This window comes from Boleophthalmus pectinirostris, unplaced genomic scaffold (genome assembly GCF_026225935.1).
Source record: "Boleophthalmus pectinirostris isolate CB_2022bp ecotype Guang Dong unplaced genomic scaffold, ASM2622593v1 HiC_scaffold_22, whole genome shotgun sequence".
Classification (NCBI taxonomy): Eukaryota; Metazoa; Chordata; class Actinopteri; order Gobiiformes; family Gobiidae; genus Boleophthalmus; species Boleophthalmus pectinirostris.
The window spans coordinates 29,293,483-29,319,210 of NW_026571190.1; the positions used below are offsets into that span (position 1 = coordinate 29,293,483).

The following is a 25,728-nucleotide window of genomic DNA, read 5'->3' on the forward strand; positions in this document are numbered from 1 at the left end:
TGAGGTCATAATTAGTGAATCAACTGTGCTGTGTACCCAGGTCCAGTATTCATAGGTTTCAGTTATATGGTGCCATTTTGAGGATGGTTGACCACTTAAAAGATATAAGATATAAGATATACGTTGATATTGAATGACAGATCTTTTTCTTTAAAAATAATTCCTATTAAAACTATTGTTACTGAACTCTTGATTAATTTAAGAAGTTACATTTTAGTTTTATGTTAAAAAGATACACCATTGCCACTGAACTATTTACTCTCTAAACACATTTGTAATGAATATTAAACAGGGCTGCATGTGTCAAGTGCAGACAAAAAATCTGACTACTGGAGGACATGCTATGTTGCATTTCTGATGAAAGGAGAAAAAAAAAAAAAAATGCTTTCTCATAGCAACGTCAATAGAGGCAGACAATATATAGCCCAATTCATTAGAGTCATTGAAGGCGGGGGAGGAATAGAGCAGCTCCTGGTTTAAGCCCAGCCCATTCGGAATATGTAAATGTCTGAGGCACAGAGAAAAACACAGGGGAAGAGGAGGAGGGAGGGGGGCAGTGCGAAGCGGCGAGTGAGCGATCAAGGGGAGAGAGCGAGCTCTCTGAATTGTGAGTGGCTTACGACACTCAGTGAACAGAAGGTGCTTCTGCATGCACTGTCAGTGGACTGGTCTGCTGCAAGGGACTGCGCGCTCTTTGCTTCCCACATTTCCCGCCCCTGCCTGCCTTCTACAGCAGCAGCAGCACTGAGCCAGCGCTCTCCAGCCACAGGAGGAGACACCCGGAGCAGCCAGCAGCGCTCACCACCGAGCCACAGGGAGACCAGACGCTTTTCACTCGACATGAGCTGCTGACGTGACAAGGAATACGGTTACACAAGAAAACGGTCAGGAGGCTTTACCTCACTAAATCCTTTTTTTTTTTTGTCTCACATCCATCATTGAAAGCATGATTACACGCTTAAATGGATTTAAATCATACATGTCACCGATGGCTACAAGAGATGGACAATAATGTGTGTCGACAGAGCAAGTGAAACTTAAGCGAGGAGAGGAGAAGAGATGTGCTCCGACACATTTTAAAGACTTTTTTTTTTTTGGTGCAGGTTTCTCTTCTCGACTTGTGTCTTCTCCCCTCTGATCATTGCAGCAGAGGACTGCGGAGGAGCAGGAGAGACAGAGCTCATGCATGCACACAGAGGAACTTGCACTTCCTATCGTCTCGCTGAAAGCTACTTGGATTCCTTCTCTTTCTGGCTCTTTCACTTGAAGAGAACTAAGACATTGTAAGCCTGCCAAGGATCTGGTGTCCACTGAAAAGAGCGAAGGGAGGGGGGGATTTGTACCACAGTGGGGTCTTTTTTAGATTCGCACATAATTAGTGTTGGGGCACAAAGCGAGACGCTGAATGAATTGTCAGCTTTTGGATAGGGGTAAGTAGGAATCTTTTCAAATAAGCAATCAACGAGGACAGTTTGATTCCTTTTATCCACCCACTGCTTGATCTATGATTAAAGAGTCCAGGCATTTACCTTTTGGATTAATTGTTTAATAAATGACCAATTCATAGGTGTCTGGCTAACGAACGAAATGGAACAATGCTGCGGAAAGGTTAAAAAATATGCAATGACTGTGGTGTGATAGGTGGTAATACAATTCCCACAGTGGTTCAATGGACATTTTCTCAGAGACATCCCTGGATATTTATGCTAATGGATTTCCTTCTAATTGGACTGTACTTAAAGTGGCCGCTGAAGAAGCCCCCTGGGTTGATATTGTATTCACTGGGCATTTTTTTGAGAACAGTTCCCTTAGTGGAGGGGGTCTGTCCCAGACTGTGTCGCTGCGACAGCAAGCTGCTGTACTGCGAGGGGCTCAATCTCACAGACATTCCTCAGAATCTGAGCAGTGCCATGGGTCTGTCCATGAGAGAGAACAATCTGACCGAGCTACGTGAAGGCCAACTGTCCAGTCTGTCACAACTCACCTGGCTCTACCTAGACCACAACAACATTGACATTGTGGAGGAGGGGGCTTTTGACAGGCTAAGACGGGTCAAGGAGCTGGACCTAAGCAGCAACAGAATTGAGAGTCTGCCAAATGGTACCTTTAAGCCCCTCCCAAACCTACGCATTTTGGACCTCTCATACAACAGGCTTCAGGCACTAGAGCCAGACTTATTTCATGGCCTTAGAAAGCTCACAAATTTGCATTTGCGCTATAATGCCCTCAAATTTGTGCCAGTGCGAATATTTCAGGACTGCCGAAGCATGCAGTTTCTGGACCTGGGATACAACCAACTGCAAAGCCTGGCAAGAAATTCCTTCGCAGGCCTCTTCAAGTTGTCAGAGCTGCATCTTGAGCACAATGAACTGGTTAAAGTCAACTTGGCCCACTTTCCACGCCTCATCTCTTTACGTACTTTGTACATGCACAATAACCGTGCCACTATTGTTGTGAATACCCTGGAATGGACATGGCATTTCCTAGAGAAAATTGACCTCTCATCCAATGAAATCGAGTACATTGAGCCACATGTTTTTGAGAGCACCCCTAGCCTCAAAGTATTGATGCTAGACTCTAATCGCCTGGCTGCCTTGGACCAGCGCATCCTGGATTCATGGTCATCTCTGGACAGCATCACCCTAGCAGGGAATGAGTGGGAGTGCAGCCGGAACGTATGTGCCTTGGCCTCCTGGCTGAGTGCCTTCCGGGGCCAGCGTGACAGCTCCCTACAGTGTTCTAGCCCTGACACAGCACAGGGTGAGGACGTGCTGGACGCGGTCTATGCTTTTCAGCTCTGTGAGGACCCACCTCTGGAGGTGACTACAGCAGGCCTGTATGCCTCTACCAGGGATCTGGCCCAGGGTGGCTCTGTTCTGCTGGGTCCATTTACCCCCAACCCCTATGAGGGAGAAGGCAGCGAGGTGGTCACCAGCTCGTTCACAGTCACAGTGGGACATGATGATCTGGAGAGTACCATGCAGATCCACAAAGTGGTGACTGGGACCATGGCCCTCATCTTTTCTTTTCTCATCATAGTGCTCATGCTCTATGTGGCGTGGAAGTGCTTTCCTGCTGGAATACGACAACTGAGGCAGTGCTTTAGTAGTCAGCGACGTAAGCAGAAGCAAAAGCAAAGCATGCAGCAGATGGCTGCCATTTCACCACCAGAGTACTATGTCGACTACAAACCCAACCACATCGAGGGAGCCTTGGTAATCATAAACGAATACGGCTCGTGCACATGTCAACAACAACCTTCTCGGGAATGTGAGGTGTGATCCAGCTCACTGACTACGTCTTTACCTGTGATTATGTGGATATACAGTCAATCCCTTTTTGGATACACAGGGGAGGCGAATATTGCTGGACAAATGGATTATAAAATACGTTTTAGACAGCTTCTCACTGTGATATTAAAGGAGAGTGCTTTATGCAGCAGACAGCTACACTGCTGTCCCCTGCTTATGTCGAGCCGTGAGGCATAATAGCCACCTGACTCTTTGACCTGTTGATGTTTGACTGTCCAACGGGGAGGAATACGTTAGGGCACTAAGGCTTTTCACTCATGGATGGATATATGAGCTTTAACGTGTCTTTCTACTTCAGGACTTTTAATTATTGTTTCAAAATGAACTTAAGGACAGGTCAATAAAAAATGGGTGAACCATTGTATTATGGTCAACACAATATTTGACAAGCATTTAAAATATAAAAATATGTTTAAGTTGGGTTAAAAATGTAAAGTCTGTGTAAAATATGTTAAACAAAGTGCGAGTGTGGACAAAAAATGAGACAGAATTATCTATTTCTTTTGTAAAATACAAAAAAAAAAAATCTTTAAATAAATGAATTGACATTCACAGTAACGTCATTTGTATGTAAGAAGCCTGTCAGAGTGAACAGATAGACACAGTATTTGAGCGTGAGGACTGGAGAGCCAGGTCTCTGCAGTGTATTCAACCAAAAAAAAAGACATGTCGCTAAAGAGAATTCTCTCATATCTCTGTTAATCTGATGGGCTGAATTTAAGATCTATTTTAGATTTCATATTGTTCACATATTTGTTCATTCACTGTGCTGGTTTGCTCTATGTAGTTCCTTTCCTCATCCCCATTACTTATCTGTGAACAGACTCAAATGGTCAAATTGACAGTTTTATTCGTCAGGATAATTTTATATTCCTATAACACTATTTGTGTAAGTAAAGAAAGCAGTGACAAAAATCTTAAGCTCTGACTCATTGCTTTTATCTCATTGGCTTTACCAGAGGAGTGATGCATCTTTTTACTGTATTAAGCACACCAATGACAACAACTCTCCGGGCCCCTATGTAAATTCAATTTAAACCTTAATTTATTTGTCACAAGGGGTAAAGAGAAGGTCCACCAGCTTAAAGACAATTAGCACATCCAATATCCTTCACTGTGTTTCATGTAATGTCCAATGTTTGCTGAAATCTGCACCACTTGGAGGTGTAAATATGTCCTTGTGTGTGTAAATGCGAGTGCTGACAGATGATGCGTTTCCTGGGTGCTGTGACATGAACAGTATGGTGAGCGTGAGGAAGCAGGCAGAAAGAGGGACCAGACTGCTCTCTAGTGTGCACATCTCATACTGTTGCTGCTGCAGTCTCCCTACTCTGTGCACCATACTCTGCGTCTATCTCTCCAGCTACAAAACGTCCACAAATCTACAGAAAATTCATTTCAAAATTATGTTCTATTTTGAAATTGAATTTCAATCTGTATAGAACTTGTAAGTAGCTGGGATAGAAAGCATTAGTCTGGTACAGGTTTGAAGATCAAATGCTGGGATCCATAATTTTATTCTGTATGCGTCATGGTGGCATTTTCTTCTCTTTTCTCTCAAGGCTGTTCATGGTAACACACAGGCAAATCATCAAATGTCCTGGAGGCAGTGTGTCTCTCTTAAAATAGGTCAATTAATATGCTTTGTTTTGAAACATTTTTTCAATATCCTGCAAATAAAATTATTTTATACAGACATTGTCTTGATTGGGAAAATGGCTATTTCTGTGAAAGATACTGCTTTGCTTTACCATAAAACTGTGAGCTGTACTAACTAAATTAGTCACTGATTGAAGATTGAAGCCATATGTAGAGGCTCTTACAAGAGCAGTGATAACAAGTACCAGGTTGCCCCATTGTGCTATTATAATTCACTAGAGGCTCACAGCTAAATCAAATCTTCATTGACCTCCGCTCCAAAAACAGTACCATTCAATGCTCTAAGTGAAATGCTGTGTCTACAGTGTAATAGCCTATTAGAATTGAATTTAGAATTCAGGATTTCAAACAAAAAATGTATGTGTTCCATTTTAGGGCTGCACAATAAAAAATAAAAAAAAAGAATGGATTGCAATGTTTCGGACAAGTATTGAGATTGTAGTTAGATTTGCAGTAAGATTCTGTTCAGAGTGCTCATTTCAAACAGGTCCAAAAGCATCAATATTTGAGCACACTGGGATGTGAACTACTAAACTAATCCAAGAATTCCATGCAATTTCAGGAGATGTTTGTACAGGTCTAAAACTATAGGGTTAGCTTTTCATTCTACATTCTGTTACCTAACTAACTACATGGGCATTGTGTTATCTAAATAATCACATCTTTGTGAGCTGATAACCGCATCAAGTCAAATTGTGATTTTGTATAAAATTGTGATATATTGTGCAGCCCTACTCCACACCAGTTTTGTTTAGCCCGCTATCTGTTTCAGCTGGAGCTAATGACTAAATTAATGGCGCTCTGAAGCTCCCTATGCTTTTGCTTTGATGAGTGATAATGTTACTGTCTGTTTGTAATTTATGGTACCAAAGAGTGGCCCACTTTAAGATGCCACCCAGTTGTTAATCATAAGCAGAACATCTGAATGCAAATGACTGCAGTGCATGACAGGGCATGTGATGCTATTGTAAATTATTGGATTCTTACACATTTCTATGTTTGTTTCCAGTCACTTCGACAAACATACAACTGCAGGCTAAATTCTAAAGTTTTAAAACCTAATTTGTACAAAGATTGGATGATGGCTTGCACAGAGCCAGGACTGGCACTGCTATTGATTTCATTTCATTCCTTTCTTAAAGCAGCTACGAGGGCAAAAGGTGATTGAGAATGGCTGTGAATATTTTAAAAGCTTTGGGTCCAGAGGCTGACGTTAAACTACTTTAGTTTTATCTATATCCAGTGTGACCCGTTCCTTCTCTTTCTGTTTAACTCCTTTCCCTCTCACACTATCTGTTACCAATGCTGTCTATAAGAGACAGTAAATGGTGGGAAAAACATCAATTCATCTTACTGACAATAGATCAAATCTGTGCTTGACCCGAGCCTGGGGTGATAATTCCCCGTGGGCAGATATGTGCACTCAGACAGCTTCTATTATGAATGCCTTGATTGATGATCCTGTGTGAAAATCAATAGAGATGAGCACTAACCAAAATTATCGCTGCAATAACAAATGTATTCATCCTACCCTGGCAGCCACCAAAGGTTGGGGATGATATGTTTTATTTATACTTAAATCTATAATTGATTTGGATGATATGTGACTGACATGGTCAACAAATCAGTCAGGAAAAGTGTGAGCTTGTATTGCTTTTAAAAAGGTAGATGGGCAGAAGACCGTGACATTTGCTTTGCACTAGCGGGCGCAGCTGTTTGCCAGCCAGAGGACAAACAGGAGTTATATGTGCAATAAAATACACTTGCTGATAGGGCTGCAAAAGTGGAAATGTTGCACCTCAGACAGTAGCACTATCCCTGTGTCTCTTGGTTTACCATAATCCCACCTAAATGTAGCATGTACCCCATCTTGAGAGAGAGAGATTAGGAGTAGTGGTCACAAAGAACATGCTCTTATTGCAAAATGAGAAGGCACAAATGAAACATGGCAACAATTTATCATCAATTTCCAGATGAGGACTTGCATAAATTGACCGTTTATTAGGAAAAAACAAGAGAGCCGCTACATGAGCCATCAACAAAACGGCATATGGTAAAGAAGACCCGGACATGTTTCTCCCAGCATCCCTCAAGACTCCGGCTGTGTCTGCCTCGGCCTGTGTGACCATCACGCCGCACATTACTGGGACGTAGCTCTCATTACAGCAGTGGGAGGCTCTCGGAGATGCAAACGAATCCTTCAAAAATGAATTAACCTGGCTTCTTCCTGTGAGAGCTATTGATCGGGCTACATTCTGCCGTCTCATTGGCACTGGGACGGCGCTGCATAATAAGAGCTTACCGCCCCCTCAGAACTGGGTGCAGAGTTAAATCATGGTGGCAGCGCACACTCTCCACACTGAGCTGTGAGGAGCAGGCTCATGACTAATGACAATGTGTGGGTGGCTTTCTACAGCTCCAGCTATAAACAGGTGGGTTTAGCGATCGATATTCTAATCATCGTCAACATTATCTAGCATCCAAATACAAGACGTGTTCTCTCATTCGTAAAGATTTCTCTCCTCCTCTGGTGCGGTGTGTTAATACGCGTAGCATGCACTCTACAGTCTAGTGCAAAGGACATAGACAAAATCATTTAAATTCAGCTCATTTCAGGCACTGATTTCTGCTTCACCAAAATAAAAGAGTGACTGAATTTCGGAAATACGATGGAGATCATAGAAATATTATAAAAAAATGAACTAAACTTTGCAGAGCGGTTTGTGTTTCTTCCTCCCAGCATGGAGGCAGTACAAATCTCTGGCAGTAGCAATTCTCTTCTGTGTTAAAATAAATAGCCTATTGGAAAATTTTAGACTGAATATTATATACTATTATAATCTGTATATGTAAAAACAATATGTTCCCTTAAAGGGCCCATATTACTTTGTTATGATGTTATTTCTTCATCAAAAACATATCTGGAGTTGTTCCACCTTATGATGTCACGTGGTAACAGATGCATCAAGAATCTCAGACTTCCGGTCATTGCGCAATGCATACTGGGAAGGATATCGCTTTTGTTTCTGGTTCTTATATTGTCATATTTTAGTTTTGGGATTCGAACATTGTAATTGTGTGGTTGTTGGATGTCCTAACACCGGAAAACGGCTCGAGAAATTTGTTTGCGAACTCCATAAATGCAAAAGGGAATCAGATCTGTCTGACTGTAAACCTCCATTCAAACGGTTTCCCTTCCCAACGTAATTGAAAAATAGTGAAAGGTGAAGGTGATGAGCAGGATTGATTCATTGGAAGGATGAAAAAGGAAACCTGTGACCACCTAAATCATCCCGAGTTTGCAGTGAATATTTTGTATGTAGAGCGCCATCAAAGCAAAATCCTGATCCCTCACTCAACCTCGGTTACGAATTTAAAAAGTCAATGCCAAAGTGAAAGGCACCAGCTGTTTGCCAAGAAACAACTGCAAAGTGACCGAGATGTGATGTTGTTGTAATGCCACAAGAGCAAGAAAGTGTGAGCTCAGCCTGTTTGTCTTCTGTATCTCTCGCTTAACAAACGGGATCCCGCTTTGATGGCGCTCCACATACAAAATTTTCGCCGCTGATGATTTCGGCAGTCAAAGGTTACCTTTTTCATCCTTCCTGTAGATCAATACTGCCCATTGTCTTCGCCTTTCACTATTTTTCAGTTTCGTTGGGAAGGGAAACAGTTTGAACAGAGGTTTGCAGTCACACACATCTGATTCCTTTTTGAATTCACGGAGTTCACAAACAAATTTCTCGACCCGTTTTCCGGTGTTAGGACATCCAACAACCACACCCAAAACTAAAATATGACAATATTAGAACCAGAAACAAAAGCGATATGGTTCAAAAGATTAGAAAAAACTGGCTTTGACAAAAGAGGCATTCCACTGGGAAAACAAACATGGTGGTTTGATGCTCACTTTTTCGGAAAATCCTTCCCAGTATGCATTGCACAATCACCCGGACAATTTCAACCCTGGAACTGCCGATCTCCACTGAACTTAAGGTCAAAAGTAGCTGCTCAACTTAAAAAGTACAGATTCATGACATCACAAAGTGGAACAGAGCATTTTGAGCTTTGGAGATGTAGACAGACTAATAATAAAGGATTACTCAAACATGTTTTTGAGGAGGTAACAACATTCTAACATGCCCCAAAGCTCACAAGAGTCAACTCTACATGATACAGGACCTTTAAGTTTACTGCAACAACTAATATCACTAACATCAACCTGATTAACCTGAAAAAGCAAAGCAATTAACTTGTGAGTTTTAGTCCAAATATCAGCTACGATGCCCTCATGGTTTACTCTGCAGCACATCCCTGTGAGCAAGAGTGGAGCGAACTGTCGGAATAATAACTTTGCTAACGCAGACACGGGTCCGATAGGGCACTGTAATTATATTCATTACTCAGACTAACTCTCCAGGCAGCCTATAGCTCTCATCGCCCACTGCCTCATTTACATGCACCATACTCAAGCCACACTGAATTAATAATCATCAGCCAGCAGTCATTACTCTTACCTACATATGCTCCAGTATGGGCAGAGCCATGGTGAGGAAGGTGAAACTACCATGCTGGCTCCACTGAATATTCGTTATAGTGATTCAGAGGGTGGTGTATGGGGCCAAACACAGGCACATGATGCAGTTATATCTATTGTTCTTACTGTGCAGCCAGTGGTTAAAGTGGAACTAAACACCAACTTTGTGCATGGGGTTTTAATGGCGTTCTCTATTGTTCTTAGTGATTTTTGGGTAATTTTAGTGCAAACTAGGTAATTTTGCAGCTGTGTTTGCTGCCTCCAGTGACTCCTGCAATTTCAAGTGCTAAGTGTGACATCACACTGTACTGCCCTAATTAAAGGTGCTGTATATGATTTTCACTTAAAAAAATGTGAATAACAGAACTAGATCCTTTCAAATGATTCACTGTGGCCCAAAGTTATTGTCACTAACATGAATTCAGAGCAACTTTCAGAAAACAGGGCAGAGTTTTGAGATCATGGTAAAGCAAACAACTACCATGCTAACCACACATTTCCTAATTCTCAGACAGTAAAAACACTTAGACGTTGCAGGCAGTATACAACAGACTTATTTTGACCTTATGATAGATTATATATCTGTACTGGGGCAAGAAAACAATATAATTATAGTCCGTAGGTGTTACTGACTGCAAAGGCAGAGTTTGCATGGGCAGAGTTTGATACTGATAGTGTGGATACTGTTAGATGACTCTCACTGTTCCTCATAGCTCCAGACCCCTTCTCCCTTTCCCGCTCACTCTCCCCTTTAGTGCCCCGAGCACTGCCTAGTTAAGCAGCTCTATTTGAAATGTGGTTGAAGGGGAAGTTTAGGTGTTTAGTCCCACTTTCACAGCAGCAGGGTCAGTCAGTGAAATAACAGGCCAACAGCTGGGCGTGCATCTGGGCGTGCATGTAGCCCGTCTGACACTCATGTGGGTCAGAGCCTAATTTCAGCCAGCATTACCGATGGAATGACAAAGCTTTATCCGCCGTGGGATTCAGGATTACTTCTTCATTCTTATTCATTTGAAAGGCTGTGTTCTGATAGATCAAATAATACAGCTTATTTCTGCACGCCCTTTCCACTTGTTGGAAGTCATTTGTTATTTCCTGGTGCATGTTTATTGACTTTTGAAGGGGAAGCTAGCATTTTATTTTAATTTCATGGGTGTTATTCCTGCTGAATAAGTGCAGAACTCATGAGATGTCATGTACAGTTAAAGGATTTAACTAGATGTGGATGCAAAACAACTTTCTCCCGCTAAACTCTGACAAAACTGAAGTCATAGTGTTTGGTCCACAGAAACAAAGAGACAGTGTCTGCAGTCACCTCCAGTCTCTCTTTCTAAAACCTTCAAATCAGGCAAGAAATCTAGGGGTAATGGACTCAGACTTGAACTTTAACAGCCACATCAAATCAATAACATCTGCAGCCTTTTACCATCTAAAAAACATAGCAAAAATCAAAGGTTTACTGTCTAAAGCAGACTTGGAGAAACTTATCCATGCGTTTGTCTCCAGTAGGTTAGACTACTGTAATGGTCTGCTCACTGGTCTCTCCAAACGAGCTGTGAGACGCTGCAGAACATCCAGAACGCTGCAGCTCGGGTCCTGACTCGAACTAGGAAGTACGAGCACATAAGTCCTGTGCTCAGGTCTCTGCACTGGCTTCCTGTGCCTCAGAGAATAGACTTTAAAGCAGCTCTGCTTGTACAAGTCTCTCCATGGCCGAGCACCAAAGTACATCTGTGACATGTTAGTGTCATATGAACCATCTCACACTCTGAGGACCTCAGGAACCGACCTCCTGCTGGTGCCCAGAGTCAGGACTAAACAAGGGGAGTCAGCGTTTCAGGTTCATGCAGCTAAAACCTGGAACAGTCTTCCTGAACATGTGAGACAGACTCTTCTGTGACGCTGTTTAAATCCAGGCTCAAAACATTCCTGTTTAACTGTTCATATAACTGAAAGGTTTTCATTCCGCACTCTTCTCTCCAATTTATGTCAAATCTTCATGATTATTTAGGTTTTGATTTGTTTTTATTATGATTTTAATGTATTTCTTATTCTGTAAAGCACTTTGAATTACTTTGTGTACGAACTGTGCTATACAAATAAACTTGCCTTGCCTTGCCTTGCCTAGAAGGCCCTGTATGCACAGATGAAAACTCACATAGGAATCCACATTAATTATTGGATAAATATACTACATATCGTATCGATTAATGCTCAGCAACATCTACCTGCTTTATGCAATACCCTGTTTCAGTTAACACTCATAGTGATATATATGTTTAAAAACAACAGCTGTGAAACTGTGACCTTTAAGAGCAACTGCAGAATGGCCGTAAAACCACACTTCAACTTGGTACCAAAGCATTACATTTCAGCAATATTACTAACTATACAATAAAATACTCACAATGTGATGATAGCACAACCTGATTTTACATACTGCGTCATCTGTTTTAAACATTGTTGGATGGTCTACTTACCATTAGCCTCTGCATTTATTCAACTAAAAGGTATGCTTGAGAGATAAATGATCATTTTATGCAGATACTGTTGTTGTGTTACACATAAATATAACAATAATAACCTTTGTGTTGGGGTAATGGAGTACAGGATAAATTAAACTACTATCAATCTTTAGTAAATGCTGAGTGTTATGGTCAGAATGTGTTACTAGAATTTTCCAGTAAGACGCAGACTAACTTGCTTTTCTCTGGGATGTTTTGGGCAGTGCCTTTCTGTCTGAAAAGTTACCACGGGTGAAAGCAAGTAAAAATAGACAGCATTTATCATTTCCTATTTATCTGATCAGTGTCAGGATGAATAAATGCTATTCTAGCCGCTTAGCTTGCTCCCTCTCTCTTGCCTGTCTGTGAGGGCAGATTGGCATCTCTCCAGTAGCCAATGAGATTGGCTGCATAAATGGAATTGCCCCATTCTCCAAGTGTCAGCTGAGCAAAGGCAATGTGTTGTGCTGTTTACAAAACCATTGTGCTCAAATGCATTTGTGCTGCAGCAAATACTTTAAGTGAATTTCTTGTAAACATTCACAGAGACAGGCGGCACATGCAATCTAATCTAGTCTGCAGGAGATAAATAAGACAAAAGATGGACTTACCTGTCATAATAAACAGAGAAGATGGCCAGGGGATCCACCAAGAATGCACAAGCAGGGACAGAGAAAGGGAAACAAGACAAACATGTCAATACAAGAACAACAGAATACTATTCATCCAGAGTATCAAATAAGAGCTGACACAAGAATGGTTTTGGAAAGGCATATTAGACCATTTCTTTAATGTCTGGTGAAGAGAGTCATTTACTGTCACAGATGTATACACATATGTATAACAAGATAAAAGTTCAAGAACACAGTTGAAATTGTGAAAGCCATTCATTTGTATCCATTCTACAGAAGGTATTTATTTGGTGATTACAATATTGCCTATTAACAAGAGAGATTTTTTTAAGACTTTTTAAAACCCTAAGGCCTGGAAATCTACCTGATATGATGTTGTTCTCTGGAATGGTTGAGTCAGACATTTGATTCAGTTTTCATGTATTATCCAGTCCATGTTTGGACTCTGCAGCAAAGGGGTGTGTTCAGACTGATCATATGCTGATTATACTTAAGCTTGTGTCTTTGGCAAAGACAGATACACCATCACTTGGCTCTATCTGAAATATTACTTAAGTGCATTAACACTCTTATAAGGTAACGAAATGCATGATATGCTGCATGACATCACAAGGTGGAACACATCATTTTTGATCTTTGGAGATGTAGACAGACTAATAATCCAGGATTACTCAAACATGTGTGAATGAAGCAAAACAACTCTTGGGATGTTTTTTGAGGAGATAACAACATTTTAACATGTCTTAAAGCTCACAAGAGTCAATTTCGCATAAAATTGGATCTTTAAGCTTGTGTGTCTTTGGCAGAGACAGAGAGAAAACTTCCCTTGGCTCTATCTGAATTATTACATAAGCGCATTAACACGCCTATACGGTGACCATAATGCATTATACTATTGTCCATTTCTGCTCCCTCAGTGTGGCAGCTGAGTGAGCATTCATCTCCAAAGAAACATTAGTCCAGCAGCAGCACATATCAATAACTCTAACAAAGAACGTGTGACACTGAGAACAGCCTTGGAATTACTGTGAGGAGATAGTATAGGGCCGCTGTGTGCATCAATCATGTGTCAATGAGCAAGTGCACTCACAGCAATATGTCTTATCTCTAATAAGAATTTGTGATACAATTCATCACCTCATCATATATGTGGTGTAATGTTGGACACAAAGAAATAAAGTTTTAGTCAGGTGCAGGTGGCAGAGTCAGAGTCTGATTAGATTTGCGATTTGTTTTAAAGGGCCCATACTATGCTGATTCACAAACATACCTGGAGTTGCTCACAAGAACCAATGAAATTAATTAAAGTACATTTAGCAGAATTCTGTTGAAGGTTCTTATTTCAAATACATCCAGGAGACAAAAGACAGTGAAATACTTAACAACTGATAAACTAATACAACAATCACATCTATTTCAAAATGTTTATACAGATCTAGAGGTTTAGCAGTTTTTATACAGAATAAAACTGAATGTTTTGTTGTTTGCAATTCTCTAATTGCTTTCATTCAAACTGCATTTCCAACTGAGAATTTGCATGTAAAAGTGACTTTAAGAGAGCTGGAGTAATATACAGTTTTCCTACTCATGAATGACTGCATAAAATAAAATGACTATCTTTCAAAAGAACTGCAAATACAATAAGTTTAGTTCAAGATACTGGTTTCAGTTGCAAAGAATAAAATTAATGAATAAATATAACGCATATCACTGTAAGAAAATGAATAAGGCTGGCTGTTATATGTTTGTCTTCAACTTTACTCATTTTGTGTTATTACAGTATACGCTAAAACACACCTTTTATCTGTGTGGTACATCAGCTCCAAGAACCTGTGGCAATGTGCTCAAAGTGTATATACTTGGTTGACATTTGAAGAGAGGAATATGGTCCGAAAACATGCTGGAGGAAATGAAAAAGATAAGGAGACAGCTGTGAGTCTGACAGGAAGAGCGTGACCACCATCCACCTCAAGTTATGCATCACCCGGGCCACGCACTATGAATTATGGGATTTATCAAAGCTATAGGGGACTGACCATAGAGCTGTGTGTTTAGGTGAAAAAGGAATGGGGCTTTAATTACATATTATATACATTTTTGTGTTTTCTATTTTTGTATTGTGATTAATTTAATATGAAATGAGCATTAAAATGATCGACAATGAAAATGACAATCCAACGTGTCACCAAATGTCTAATAAAAGTTTACATTTAAACTGCATTTTAGGATGAATTTTAAATCAGAATTTAAATTATGCAAAGTCAAAAGTCTCAATATGGGGTCAAGGCTTTTCAAACTGTGTCAGGAAAAAAATACTGTTTAACTCAGATGTCTTGGATGTCTAATTCTTGCCATAAAATTTGTATTAGCTGGTCGACTGTTCCTGTGTTATCTTGTCGTAGTTTTTGTTATGCCTTTTGTATTTGGACTTTTTCAGTGTTTTCTGATGGCGATTTTATTAGTGCTATAAAAATATAGTTGTATGCTTACTAAAGTATTTTAGATTAGTTGTAGATGTTGTGAATTTTAAAAGTTTGTTTTATTCAACAACTCACATTTCAACACTAATTTAGTAGCTGGGACCTATCTGGCACTGGTTTAACAAGGTTAGACTATAAAACCAATTACACCACTGATCTCACTGGGAGTGTGGCATAATGAAGGGCTTTAGGATGTCTTTACACAGATCTACCCCATGTGTTTTAACTATTTGGACCAGCGTAATCCATTAAATGTCAACTTCGCTAGCATTAATTCAATCTCTCTCATAATCAAAATGGAGGCTGCGAGCCCCCAGTGCGCGGCTTAGCGATGCTGTGGTGTGGAATAAGAAGACACATTAAAATGGGATGGAGCGTGCAATCCCCCAAAAAGACATTTGCTGCGCTCCGCATGCACCAAGGACAGTCAACAGTAAGGTCAGGATCACACATTGTTAGAATACTGAATAAGTGGGCCTCCTGGGCTGGGGTTCCTGTGTCTGATTCATCCCTGCCCCCGGTCGGATGGGAACGCAGCTCATCGCTCTAGAAATACAGTCCCATTGGACCAGTCCATAGTGATGTGCAAGGGCCAGACATGGCAGAAAAACTGCTTTTATACAACTCTCACTTTGTACAGACTAATGATAAGTAATGAATGTGTGCTCTAGTTTGTTATACCCACAGAATTACTGTATTTGTGGGTTTAATACAAATAAGTTCACTATGATGAATATTTTATCTAAAAAATTTGCTAAAACATTATGACGATTATAATGTAAACATGATCGGGTTACAATATCAGGATCTCATTGTTTATTGTATTCAGGACACTACAGCAAACACATTTGTTGCTATTCAGGTGGTGGATAATATATCTTTTTGTCAGTTCTGGCTCTCATTGATATTTTTTTTTTTTTTTTTAACAAAACTCCGTGCACGTTCTAAATCAAAATGCAGCAGCCCAGGCTTCCACAAATAGACGTTAATGGCTTGAACAGTGGAAATGCCAGTGCCCTGTTCTATATCTTGACTAGCCTGCAGAGGCACAATGCATCCTTATACAGTTGCCAAGCAACAACAAAGCTGGTGTCCACTAAGCCTTGCACCACTTTTACATAAGTTCACGCCACTCTTCATTAGTCAGCATTGCGACATAGTAGTGGTATTCTTTCAGTGCTGTAAACTGATGTAACCTTTCGACCACAGGGTGTTCTGTGTTAGAAGTACATGCCTTGTTTACTCAATTTATATGAACCAGTCTTTTCTACCGGTATCATGATGATGAAACTCCCTTATAACCACTTCTGACAACTATATGGGCTATATATGTAACCTCTGTGGAGGAACAGAAGAATATGCTAACTTAACAATTGAGTCTAAATTACACTATACAGTAAATGATAGTATTTCTGTGGTGTTCACATGATGTTTCCCTTAGGCGAGTATTGTTTCCTGGCCCTGTGAAGGCTCTGGGACTACAGTGTGGGAGTGGGAATGAGAAATGTTGTTTTAACGCTGGCACTAATGAAACCCATGGGCCGACTATGACAATAGGAGGATGTTTGATTAGAAAGTCTGGTTTATCCAGGCTTTATAGTATTTACACTTATGGACAGTGGGGATATACGTGCATGCAATTAAATAAATGGAAAGGGAATAACAACAACACCAACAACAAATATCTTTAATAATAGACCAGATGTCCTCACCCCAAGGAGTCCATATATGCCTCATAAAGGTACCACTTCCCAAGATTTGACTGTATATAAACCTAACTTTGCTGGCTGATATATGTCACACTCTGAACTGAGTGATACACATTTTTCAGTCTGGGATGGCTCTCACTGAAAGTGATCGGGTCCTATAGAGACATTCAAACTAATAATCCAAGCTGACTGGTCAAAGTGTAACAGAACCACTCAAACTGTAATGCTGTGCCCTGACTGGTGCCATCTCTGGCTCACTGACAGCCGGCGTTCCATCGCCCCAAGACTCACAAATACCATGAGAATTCATCTTGATTCATAAGGTCGATATAAACCTCATGCACTTGTTTTGCTAAGAAGGCTTAGCCTTATATTTCTTGTTTAAAAATAAGTTTTGCAAAATGAAAGTTTGCAAAAGATATCTGTCATGAAATGCTTTAACTTGTCACTTGAAATGTAGTGTAACCATGGCAACCTATTAAGTAACAACTAAATCTCATTTTAACATCTACAACAGGCACTGAAGTTTTGAACTTCTGGAACATTCAAGCACTGAATAATATTCAACTTAAAATGTATTTGAGGTGCATAGTCATAATTACAACACAAGGAAGTGTAGGATACTTTATATTACATAGCAGTGTTTACAGTTAATTGCTGATGTATAGCTTGATTGGAAAACAATTTAGTGTATACAAAGCACTAATTGCAAATTACATTGCACTTGCTGAATAAGTATAATATGAGCTTAAGCTAGTTAAAAGTACCATTACCAGTTCAATAGTTCAGCAAATATCAACCAGTGTCCTTTTTTATTATGGAAAAGGAAAATATTCTGCAGCATTTGGGATGGAAGGGCAAGAATGTTTTTTTGTGCTATTAGAAGAACAATCCACAATCCACAGTTAAACACATATGCTATTTATTTATCTCCCATTACCACAAACCTCACTTTACAAATACACTCGAACACCACATCACCAACAATAGTCTTTTTTTAAGACAAAAGAAGCAGGTGAGCCAATACTGTCACAGAAGACATACAACTGTTATGAAAGCTGAAATTATGGAGGAGGAATAAAGACTAACAGTGAGTTGAAGGTTTAGAGGACAGCTCGAGACCAAGGCCAAAAACCAATAGAAGCAGATGGTCCCCGGAACATGGCTCGCCTTAAGCAACCCCCACTCCTCAGCGGTCTACTGTGCATACTGTTACATGCAAGCGTACAAAGACGACTGAAGCTCTACGGTGTGTATCAAGAGGATAAACCAAGGGGCTCCTGTGCTTAAAGGTGCACTTTTCTGGTGGCGTCATTGATCTGCCTGGATCTACCTTACATTTATTCAATTACAGGAGGTTCTGTAGCTCAAAATTACCTAGAAAAAAGACATTCTGACTGTGAGTGGTGTTGCCTCTCCACAGATATGACCTGTTACCCCATCTGTTTTGGTCTCCATGAAAATAGAAAGGTTTTATACCATACTATGAGACATTCCAGACAAAACAAAATCATCTCCATGGTGAAAAGCATTTGATGGACCCTCCACCAGAAAAGTTATATCTTTAACATCCAACAAAAAAAAGACTTGATTTTGCAGAGAGCAAATCTCCAAGTAATGAGTGACCAACCTCTGCTGCCCTGCTCTCACAAGCCCACGCAGAAACACATCCCACACGCACACACACTAACCAGAGAGAGGAGATAGGCTTGTTATTGGCCGCAGTGTAGGAGCCTCATCAATCAATCAGGAATTAATGGCAAAGGCTTTCTTATTGTGGCGCAGGCAGTCCGTACACAAGCCAGGCAGACACATATGACTCCAAATCTAATCAGGACAGCCATTTCATTAAACTGAAGCGTAATCCAATAGCTGTAATCATTTAGTAAATGATAGCGGGGGGAAAAAACGAGGCTCATTCAAACAGAGAGGCTATGATTTTGCATTAAATAGAATTAAGGGCACAAATCAAGGCTGTCCATGGATGGTGAACAGCATTTAGGTTACAATTTGGCAGTGTTGTATACAGTGCAAAGAGCTATACGCACTAGACAAGAGATTTGATGAGATGAAAGTTAAAGGTGCATTGCATAGCTTTTCTGGTAGAGGGTCAAATGCTTTTCTCTATCTCTACCACCAACCAGGGATGCAGAGGGCGTGGTACGCGGGGGTACGCCGTCCACCTACTTATTCCAATGTGACATATAAAAAAAATTACAAATATAGAATAGCTACAACTAAAATGTCAAACCAGAGCTATTGGCAAAGGTGAAAACAACCTGCATAGGCTCATGACATCTAGTGTACTGTCCTAAAGTGACCTGCAACATGAGGAGACCAGGACTCAAACAGGATTAAAACAGGATTAAAACAGGACTAAACCAGAACTGAACCAAGACTGAGTGTCTGGATGGGCCAGGAGGTGCGCCCGCGTAGACTCGGGTGACCACAGGCGAAAGGACCAGGGAGAGTTTCGCTCCCCATGGGGCTAAGCACAGCCGTCGCCCGATCATGCTTTTCAGACACCCTGCTCCACGGACTCTCTCTCTCTCTTCTCTCTCTCTCTCTGTCAAGTCTAAGATTAGTCCAGCTTTAGTCCTGCTTTAGACCTGCTTTAGACCCGTTTTAGTCCTGTTTTAGTCCTGGTCTAGTCCTGGTTTAGTCCTGGTCTAGTCCTGGTCTAGTCCTGGTCTAGTCCTGGTTTAGACCTGTGATGTAGCCTATAATTTATGTTCTGTAGGTGATTATGAATGGCGTTAATGTTAATAACATGATTCTGTACCATTTTGAGTTTAAAAAAAAAAACACAAAAAAACACCCATCAAATATTATTGTTTTTTAAAGGGGCTGGCGCCTTTATGATGATGTTACGAATCCCACTTAAAAAAATTCCCACTACACCATTGCCACCAACCCACAGTGCACCTTTAAGGAAAACAGTGAAAATGTAATGTAAATCCATTTGAGGGATCTAAATCAATCCATTGGGTTACTTTTTATCACATTTATACTAGCACTTCCAGGCTAACCAGAGTATATGAACTTACAATCAGACAAATGAACCTACACATTTCTCTAGCCTTTAGTTTGATGGCCTGAAAGTAATGCAAATCAGCAGGGTACATTTGAAAGTTGCTTTTTGGCGATCTCATGGTATTGTTTTATTCAGTGCAAGAGACAAACATATAGGAGTGACAAATCATGTAGTACAAGACAGATGGTGTGTAGACATAATTTAGACAAGTGGGCATTAAGTGCTATTTAGAATTGTGTGTTTATGTCTTAGTAATGTTGATAAAGTGGCGCAAAAAATGTATAAAAAATAAAGAACAATCAGAAATAAATTAATAATAGTTAATAGTAAATAAACAATTATTATTATTTTTTTTTTTATTTCCTGTAAGAGCATAGTTTAAATAGACATCTTTGGCACAGGCGAATAGAGAGGGCTATAGGCTCATGCATGTTGTGCAGAGCAACCATACGGAGCGCGGCAGGGGGTAGCCCACAGGGTCAGGTTCTGCCCTCTTTGTTGTTTGCGAGACCACTGAGCCTCTTGATCCCGGGGTAATCTCCCACTCTCTGTCTGCGTTCTCACCTCTCCTGATTTAGGTCACCCTGGCTGCTTTCGGTTTTTAGGTTGCCAGCCGCCAGTACCACCACCCCCACAAATACACAATCTAGCACAAGAGACACTCGCTGCTCTAGTTTACTCGTCCAAACGTTTAAAAGAGACAGCTATATCATGTAAACAATGCACAGTAAAGAACACACTTTGCAAGGATTAAGGATTTTGAATTAATAATATATATCTTCATTATTATTATTATTATTATTATTATCAATTATTGCCTATCCTACCATAGTATTAAAGAAATTAAGACTGTCCGAGTGAAATTTTGACCATTCCATAGTCAGTAATTCTCTGCTCACTTGGAGTCAAACACTGCACAGCTCAGCAGCCAACACCTCACCTCCCAGAACTGGAAGAGACTAATGCCCTGTCATCTTTTACTGCAACGGAACCCAGAAAAACAATGCAGACAGGAAAAATCTGGGCAAAAAAGATCCGTCTGTTTCTAGCCTGGCCAAGACCAACTTTTTCTCTATTCAATAAAAAGAAGTTTAAAGTCTCGGCATCTGAAGTGTCAGAACTATCACCATCAGGCTTACACTTACATATTGGGAACATGTAGAAACAAGACAAAAAATAAACTCCTCACAAGAGAGAACAGTTGAGAATCTTATGCATTGAATAACCTCCAGCAAAAAACAACAGCAGACAATATAACTAAGTAATATTTAAAATTGTGTTTTAATTAAAAATATCAATCATATACAAATTAAATGTTTTGATTTTGAAACTGAGTACTTGACCGAACTCATTTACAAAAACTGCAGTTGCTAGAAGAAGGCACCAAAAACACAAAATACAGACAGAATTGAGTACAGTCAGAGAGAATATTTTATGGAAAATATGAAAAAGAAAAGAACAGCAACAGTTGAACTGAGAGGAGCTACAAATGTCTGTTCACAAAATGAGGAAAGCAATGACCTCAGGGTCAACCGCAGCCAGTCGCCCCAGGCCTTTTTCCAAAAGCTACCAAGTGGAGACCAAGTTCTGTGCTCTTGACCCCTGTCATCAGAGATGGCTGAAAACAGTGTGTTCTTGGCTGCTTTGCGATCTATAATACATCACTGGGCTTTATGCACAGAGTGTCCCAGTCTCTGTGCAACACAGGACCATTGTTTGAAGCAAACGGGCAGCAGTCACCATTAAAAGAACAATCCATCATTGAGGCTAGGGCCGTTCCTGACAGCGCCTCTGCAGCACTAAGGCTCCGTGATTGCCCTTCTCAAATGCACACATTCACACAAAGCTAGACACCATCTTCATACTTCTCATGTTTTCTCATTACAATTGATAGGGCTAGAGTTCATTTAGCACTGGCTTTATCTCCTCTCACCATTCCTTCGGCAAAGTATAAACCATGAAATTGCATCTTTCGCTATTTGAACATCTTGTGTGTAGCTGCTCATTGAGTGTGAGCTCATTTTTCATGCATATCTGTATAAACAGTGCCATGCACAGTGGTACAGGTAGTGTAGAACTGTCACAGCACAATATATAGACAACATATTTACTTATTCTGCTGTTTTCTGGCATAATGCAACACACATTAGAGAGAAAAAGAAACTCACAGTATACTCCTGACATAAAGACTGGTGAGCTGTTTTTGAGTAGTGCTGTGCATGATACTGAATGTAAACAAGCACACTGAACCTTAGATGAACAGATTGACCTGCATCTTTCTCTCAAGTAGAGCATAGGTGGCAGCAGGAAAGCACTGACCCAAACTATTTGTGTTACATGTAAAACCCTATCAAACTTTTATGTAGATAATTTGTGCAAAGGTAACAGTTCCTGACAGTACACCCACACGCTGGGCCCTGAGGAGTGGCAAAAAGGTCAAAAGCAGAGCCACAAGACACAATCCTCCACAGCACATGACTGGAGTTTGCACGGTCACCTGCAGCAGAGCAGAGGGGCTCGGATGAGAAGATGTATTATACAATCTCGGTGCTTCTCCTCGTGCCTCACTTTCAAAGCAGCAGGTAAAGGCAATATAGTGCAGTAAAACGAATCCACTTAACTGACTACGTTTATTCAATAGACTCGCATATGCATCATTCATAACTGATTCATGACACAAGATGGAACATGATGCAGGCTTCACTTTTCTCAGTAGATTTTCATTCAAAACTGTTTATGTTATGTACGGCTGTGTTGCGTCACTTCTCACTCTGACTAAAAGATAGCTTACAGACTATAAATGCAACGTTGTGAAAGTGGGCTTTAAATGTGAGCTACAAAATATTTTCGTAGCTCACATTATATAACAAATCAGTCTGGCTCCATTTGCTTGATTCTAACCCTGTTGAACATCTGACATTAACACATACAATTAGAACAGGAAGCACTGAAAGAGGACCAGCGTCTTACAATTTAAAAGCACTATAGGAGACAGATTTGAGCCAGGCATCTTCGAGGTACAGTCAATGCCCTCTTCACTTTATTGATAACTGTAATTCAAGGGCAATAACATAATTCTGTGATTCCAATTCATACTAATCGTAAAGGCAGCCTGTATCTCAACCACATCCTCGTCCTTGGATGGGAAGACCTATAGAATCAACTCAAAGAGATTGAATTGAGTGAAATTAAAATAGCATTATCCCAAATAGCTTGTAAGGCATAATAAATCACAATTCCATTAAAAAGAACACTAATGTAGCTATTCCAGAACAGAGAAAGGAACAGGAACAGGAACAGATCATAAAATATATATTTAATGAAATTACAATTTTAGTGTGGTGCAGCTCTGTCTTTAAATTATCATAAATTTTCATTTGCATTTATTTCTTTGGGAAAGGCGCTTTCTGAAGTCCAAAATGATTAAGTCTGACCTTCACATAAAAGACTTGTGGTGCTTAACATGCTTTTACTGGAGAAGAAATATCTTATAGCTTACTTACGAATGATTGATGGGCAGGGCAGTGGAGCATCTAACCTAATCCCATAGATCCAGGGTTATATTCACATAATAATATGACCTGCCCCGTGCACACTTGTGTCTGTCTGGGGCCAAGTTCAAGTCAAGTTTGTCAAGTTTACTTCAGAACTGGGTAATGAAAAGCAGCAGCAGATGTAACAACTGAACTAAACGCTCACATTATTTATGGACAACATAAAAAGCACAAGAGCTCTGAGAGAAGCCTGTGCCCTTTGTGGTATAAAGGCTAAAGAGAGTTTGAGAGAGGCTGACGTGCTTAAGTACAACATTAATTATCTATTGACTTTAAAGGTGCAATGTGTAACTTTTCAGGCGGAGGGCCTCTAAAATGCTTTTCTTGATGTAATTGCTTTGTCTGGAATGTTCCACAGTATGGCATTAAACCTTTCTATTTTCACTGAGACCAAACCAGATCAAGTTACACACTGCAAAAAAACAAAATCTAGTCAAGACTAGTTAAGATGACTTGAATTAATAAAGTTTTAACATGATTTGAGTAAATTTCACTTGACAAGTAAAATTATCTAGCAGTGGAATAAGACTTTTTGAACTTAAAATATGAAAATACATTTTACTACTCTTAAAATAAAAACAACAACTTTTTGCACTTAAAATAAGAAAAAAAAAATCTAATGTTGTTTGAATTAAGAAAAATACACTTAATCCATTGGTAGATAATTTTATTTGTCAAGTTGAATCTACTCAAAGTAAATGGTAATAATTTAAGTCATTATAACTTAGCTAGATATTGCTTTTTTTCCCAGTGCAGGTCAGATCTGTGGAGAGGCGACCCCGCTCACACTTAGAATGTCAGTTTTTCTGGGTATTTTTTGAGTTACAAAACCACTTGTAATTGAATAAATGTAAGGTAGAGCTGTTTAATGTCATACTGCGGAACATTTTAAGCAGAGCAATGACATATCCCAGCCGAAAAGTTACACAGTGCATCTTTAACAAATAAAAATCACTCACTGTAGGCATCAAAGAACAGTGAGACAGATGGAGTTACATCTGACCAAAACCACACACACCAAAAGGAACATTATTTGATTTTATCTGTGGTTTATAGGGGGCACTGTCATGTTAACATAAGCACTACTTCTTAACAATAAAACAAAACACTCCAATTGACAGCTAAGGAACCGGCAACTGGGAGCAAACCAATTTTCAAGCTAGTTTGCACGCCTGCGGGGAATAACGGCAGCTACGCTCTCTAGCTGACTAATTAAAGTCTAAATAAGTGCATAAATGAATACAGATGGGGACTTCAAATCATGGCTAAGCTTTGGTGTGAGATCTACAGATTTATAGTGGATCTCCGTGTTTCTAATGTGCTCTCAGGAAGTGTTTCAATGGGCATTTATCATTGGTCAAGGAAAGCCAGATAAAAAAAAAAAAAAAAAAGAGAAAGATGAGAAAAATACAAAAATAGGGACTGACTGAATTAGGGGTCAAGAAATTTTCCTCAAGAGAAGACACAAAATTGGGTCCACAATAATGAGACAAGACAAGGTTTGGCATATTGAAAAATAAAATAAATTGTGCCGTTCAGTTCCCAATTTTGTCCTTTGCTATTTTTGAGTTACTTAATTTGTATTTTTGCTGGGATTTAAAGAAGCTGTATTCGAACATTTCAGGACCATATCATTAAAGGACATTCCTAGTAAATGAATAGTTCACTGTCAAAAAAGTGTTTGATTCGGATTGTTTCAGTATTGACACTTTGCACCTGATCATTAACGTTCCCTGGGGGTGTGACGCTAACTAAAAGCACTACTCTTGGTCCACAGAAACAAAGGGACAGTGTCAGCAGTCACCTCCAGTCTCTCTCTCTCTCAAACCTTCAAATCAGGCAAGAAATCTAGGGGTAATAATGGACTCAGACTTGAACTTTAACAGCCACATCAAATCAATAACATCTGCAGCCTTTTACCATCTAAAAAACATAGCAAAAATCAAAGGTTTACTGTCTAAAGCAGACTTGGAGAAACTTATCCATGCGTTTGTCTCCAGTAGGTTAGACTACTGTAATGGTCTGCTCACTGGGCTCTCCAAACGAGCTGTGAGACGCTGCAGAACATCCAGAACGCTGCAGCTCTGGTCCTTACTCGAACTAGGAAGTACGAGCACATAAGTCCTGTGCTCAGGTCTCTGCACTGGCTTCCTGTGCCTCAGAGAATAGACTTTAAAGCAGCTCTGCTTGTGTACAAGTCTCTCCATGGCCGAGCACCAAAGTACATCTGTGACATGTTAGTGTCATATGAACCATCTCGGACTCTGAGGACCTCAGGGACCGGCCTCCTGCTGGTGCCCAGAGTCAG

The 25,728-nt window shown here is 40.1% G+C and overlaps 2 protein-coding genes across 2 annotated transcripts in view; one reads left to right on the forward strand and one right to left on the reverse strand.

Moving 5' to 3' along the window:
- Positions 1-25,728, reverse strand: part of ctnna2 (catenin (cadherin-associated protein), alpha 2) — a 303,010-nt gene that overhangs the window by 169,209 nt on the left and 108,073 nt on the right. The window lies entirely within an intron of this gene.
- On the forward strand, positions 1,704-3,281 carry lrrtm1 (leucine rich repeat transmembrane neuronal 1). Its single transcript, XM_020930498.1, has one exon. The coding sequence runs from the start codon at positions 1,704-1,706 to the stop codon at positions 3,279-3,281; it is 1,578 nt and encodes a 525-aa protein (XP_020786157.1).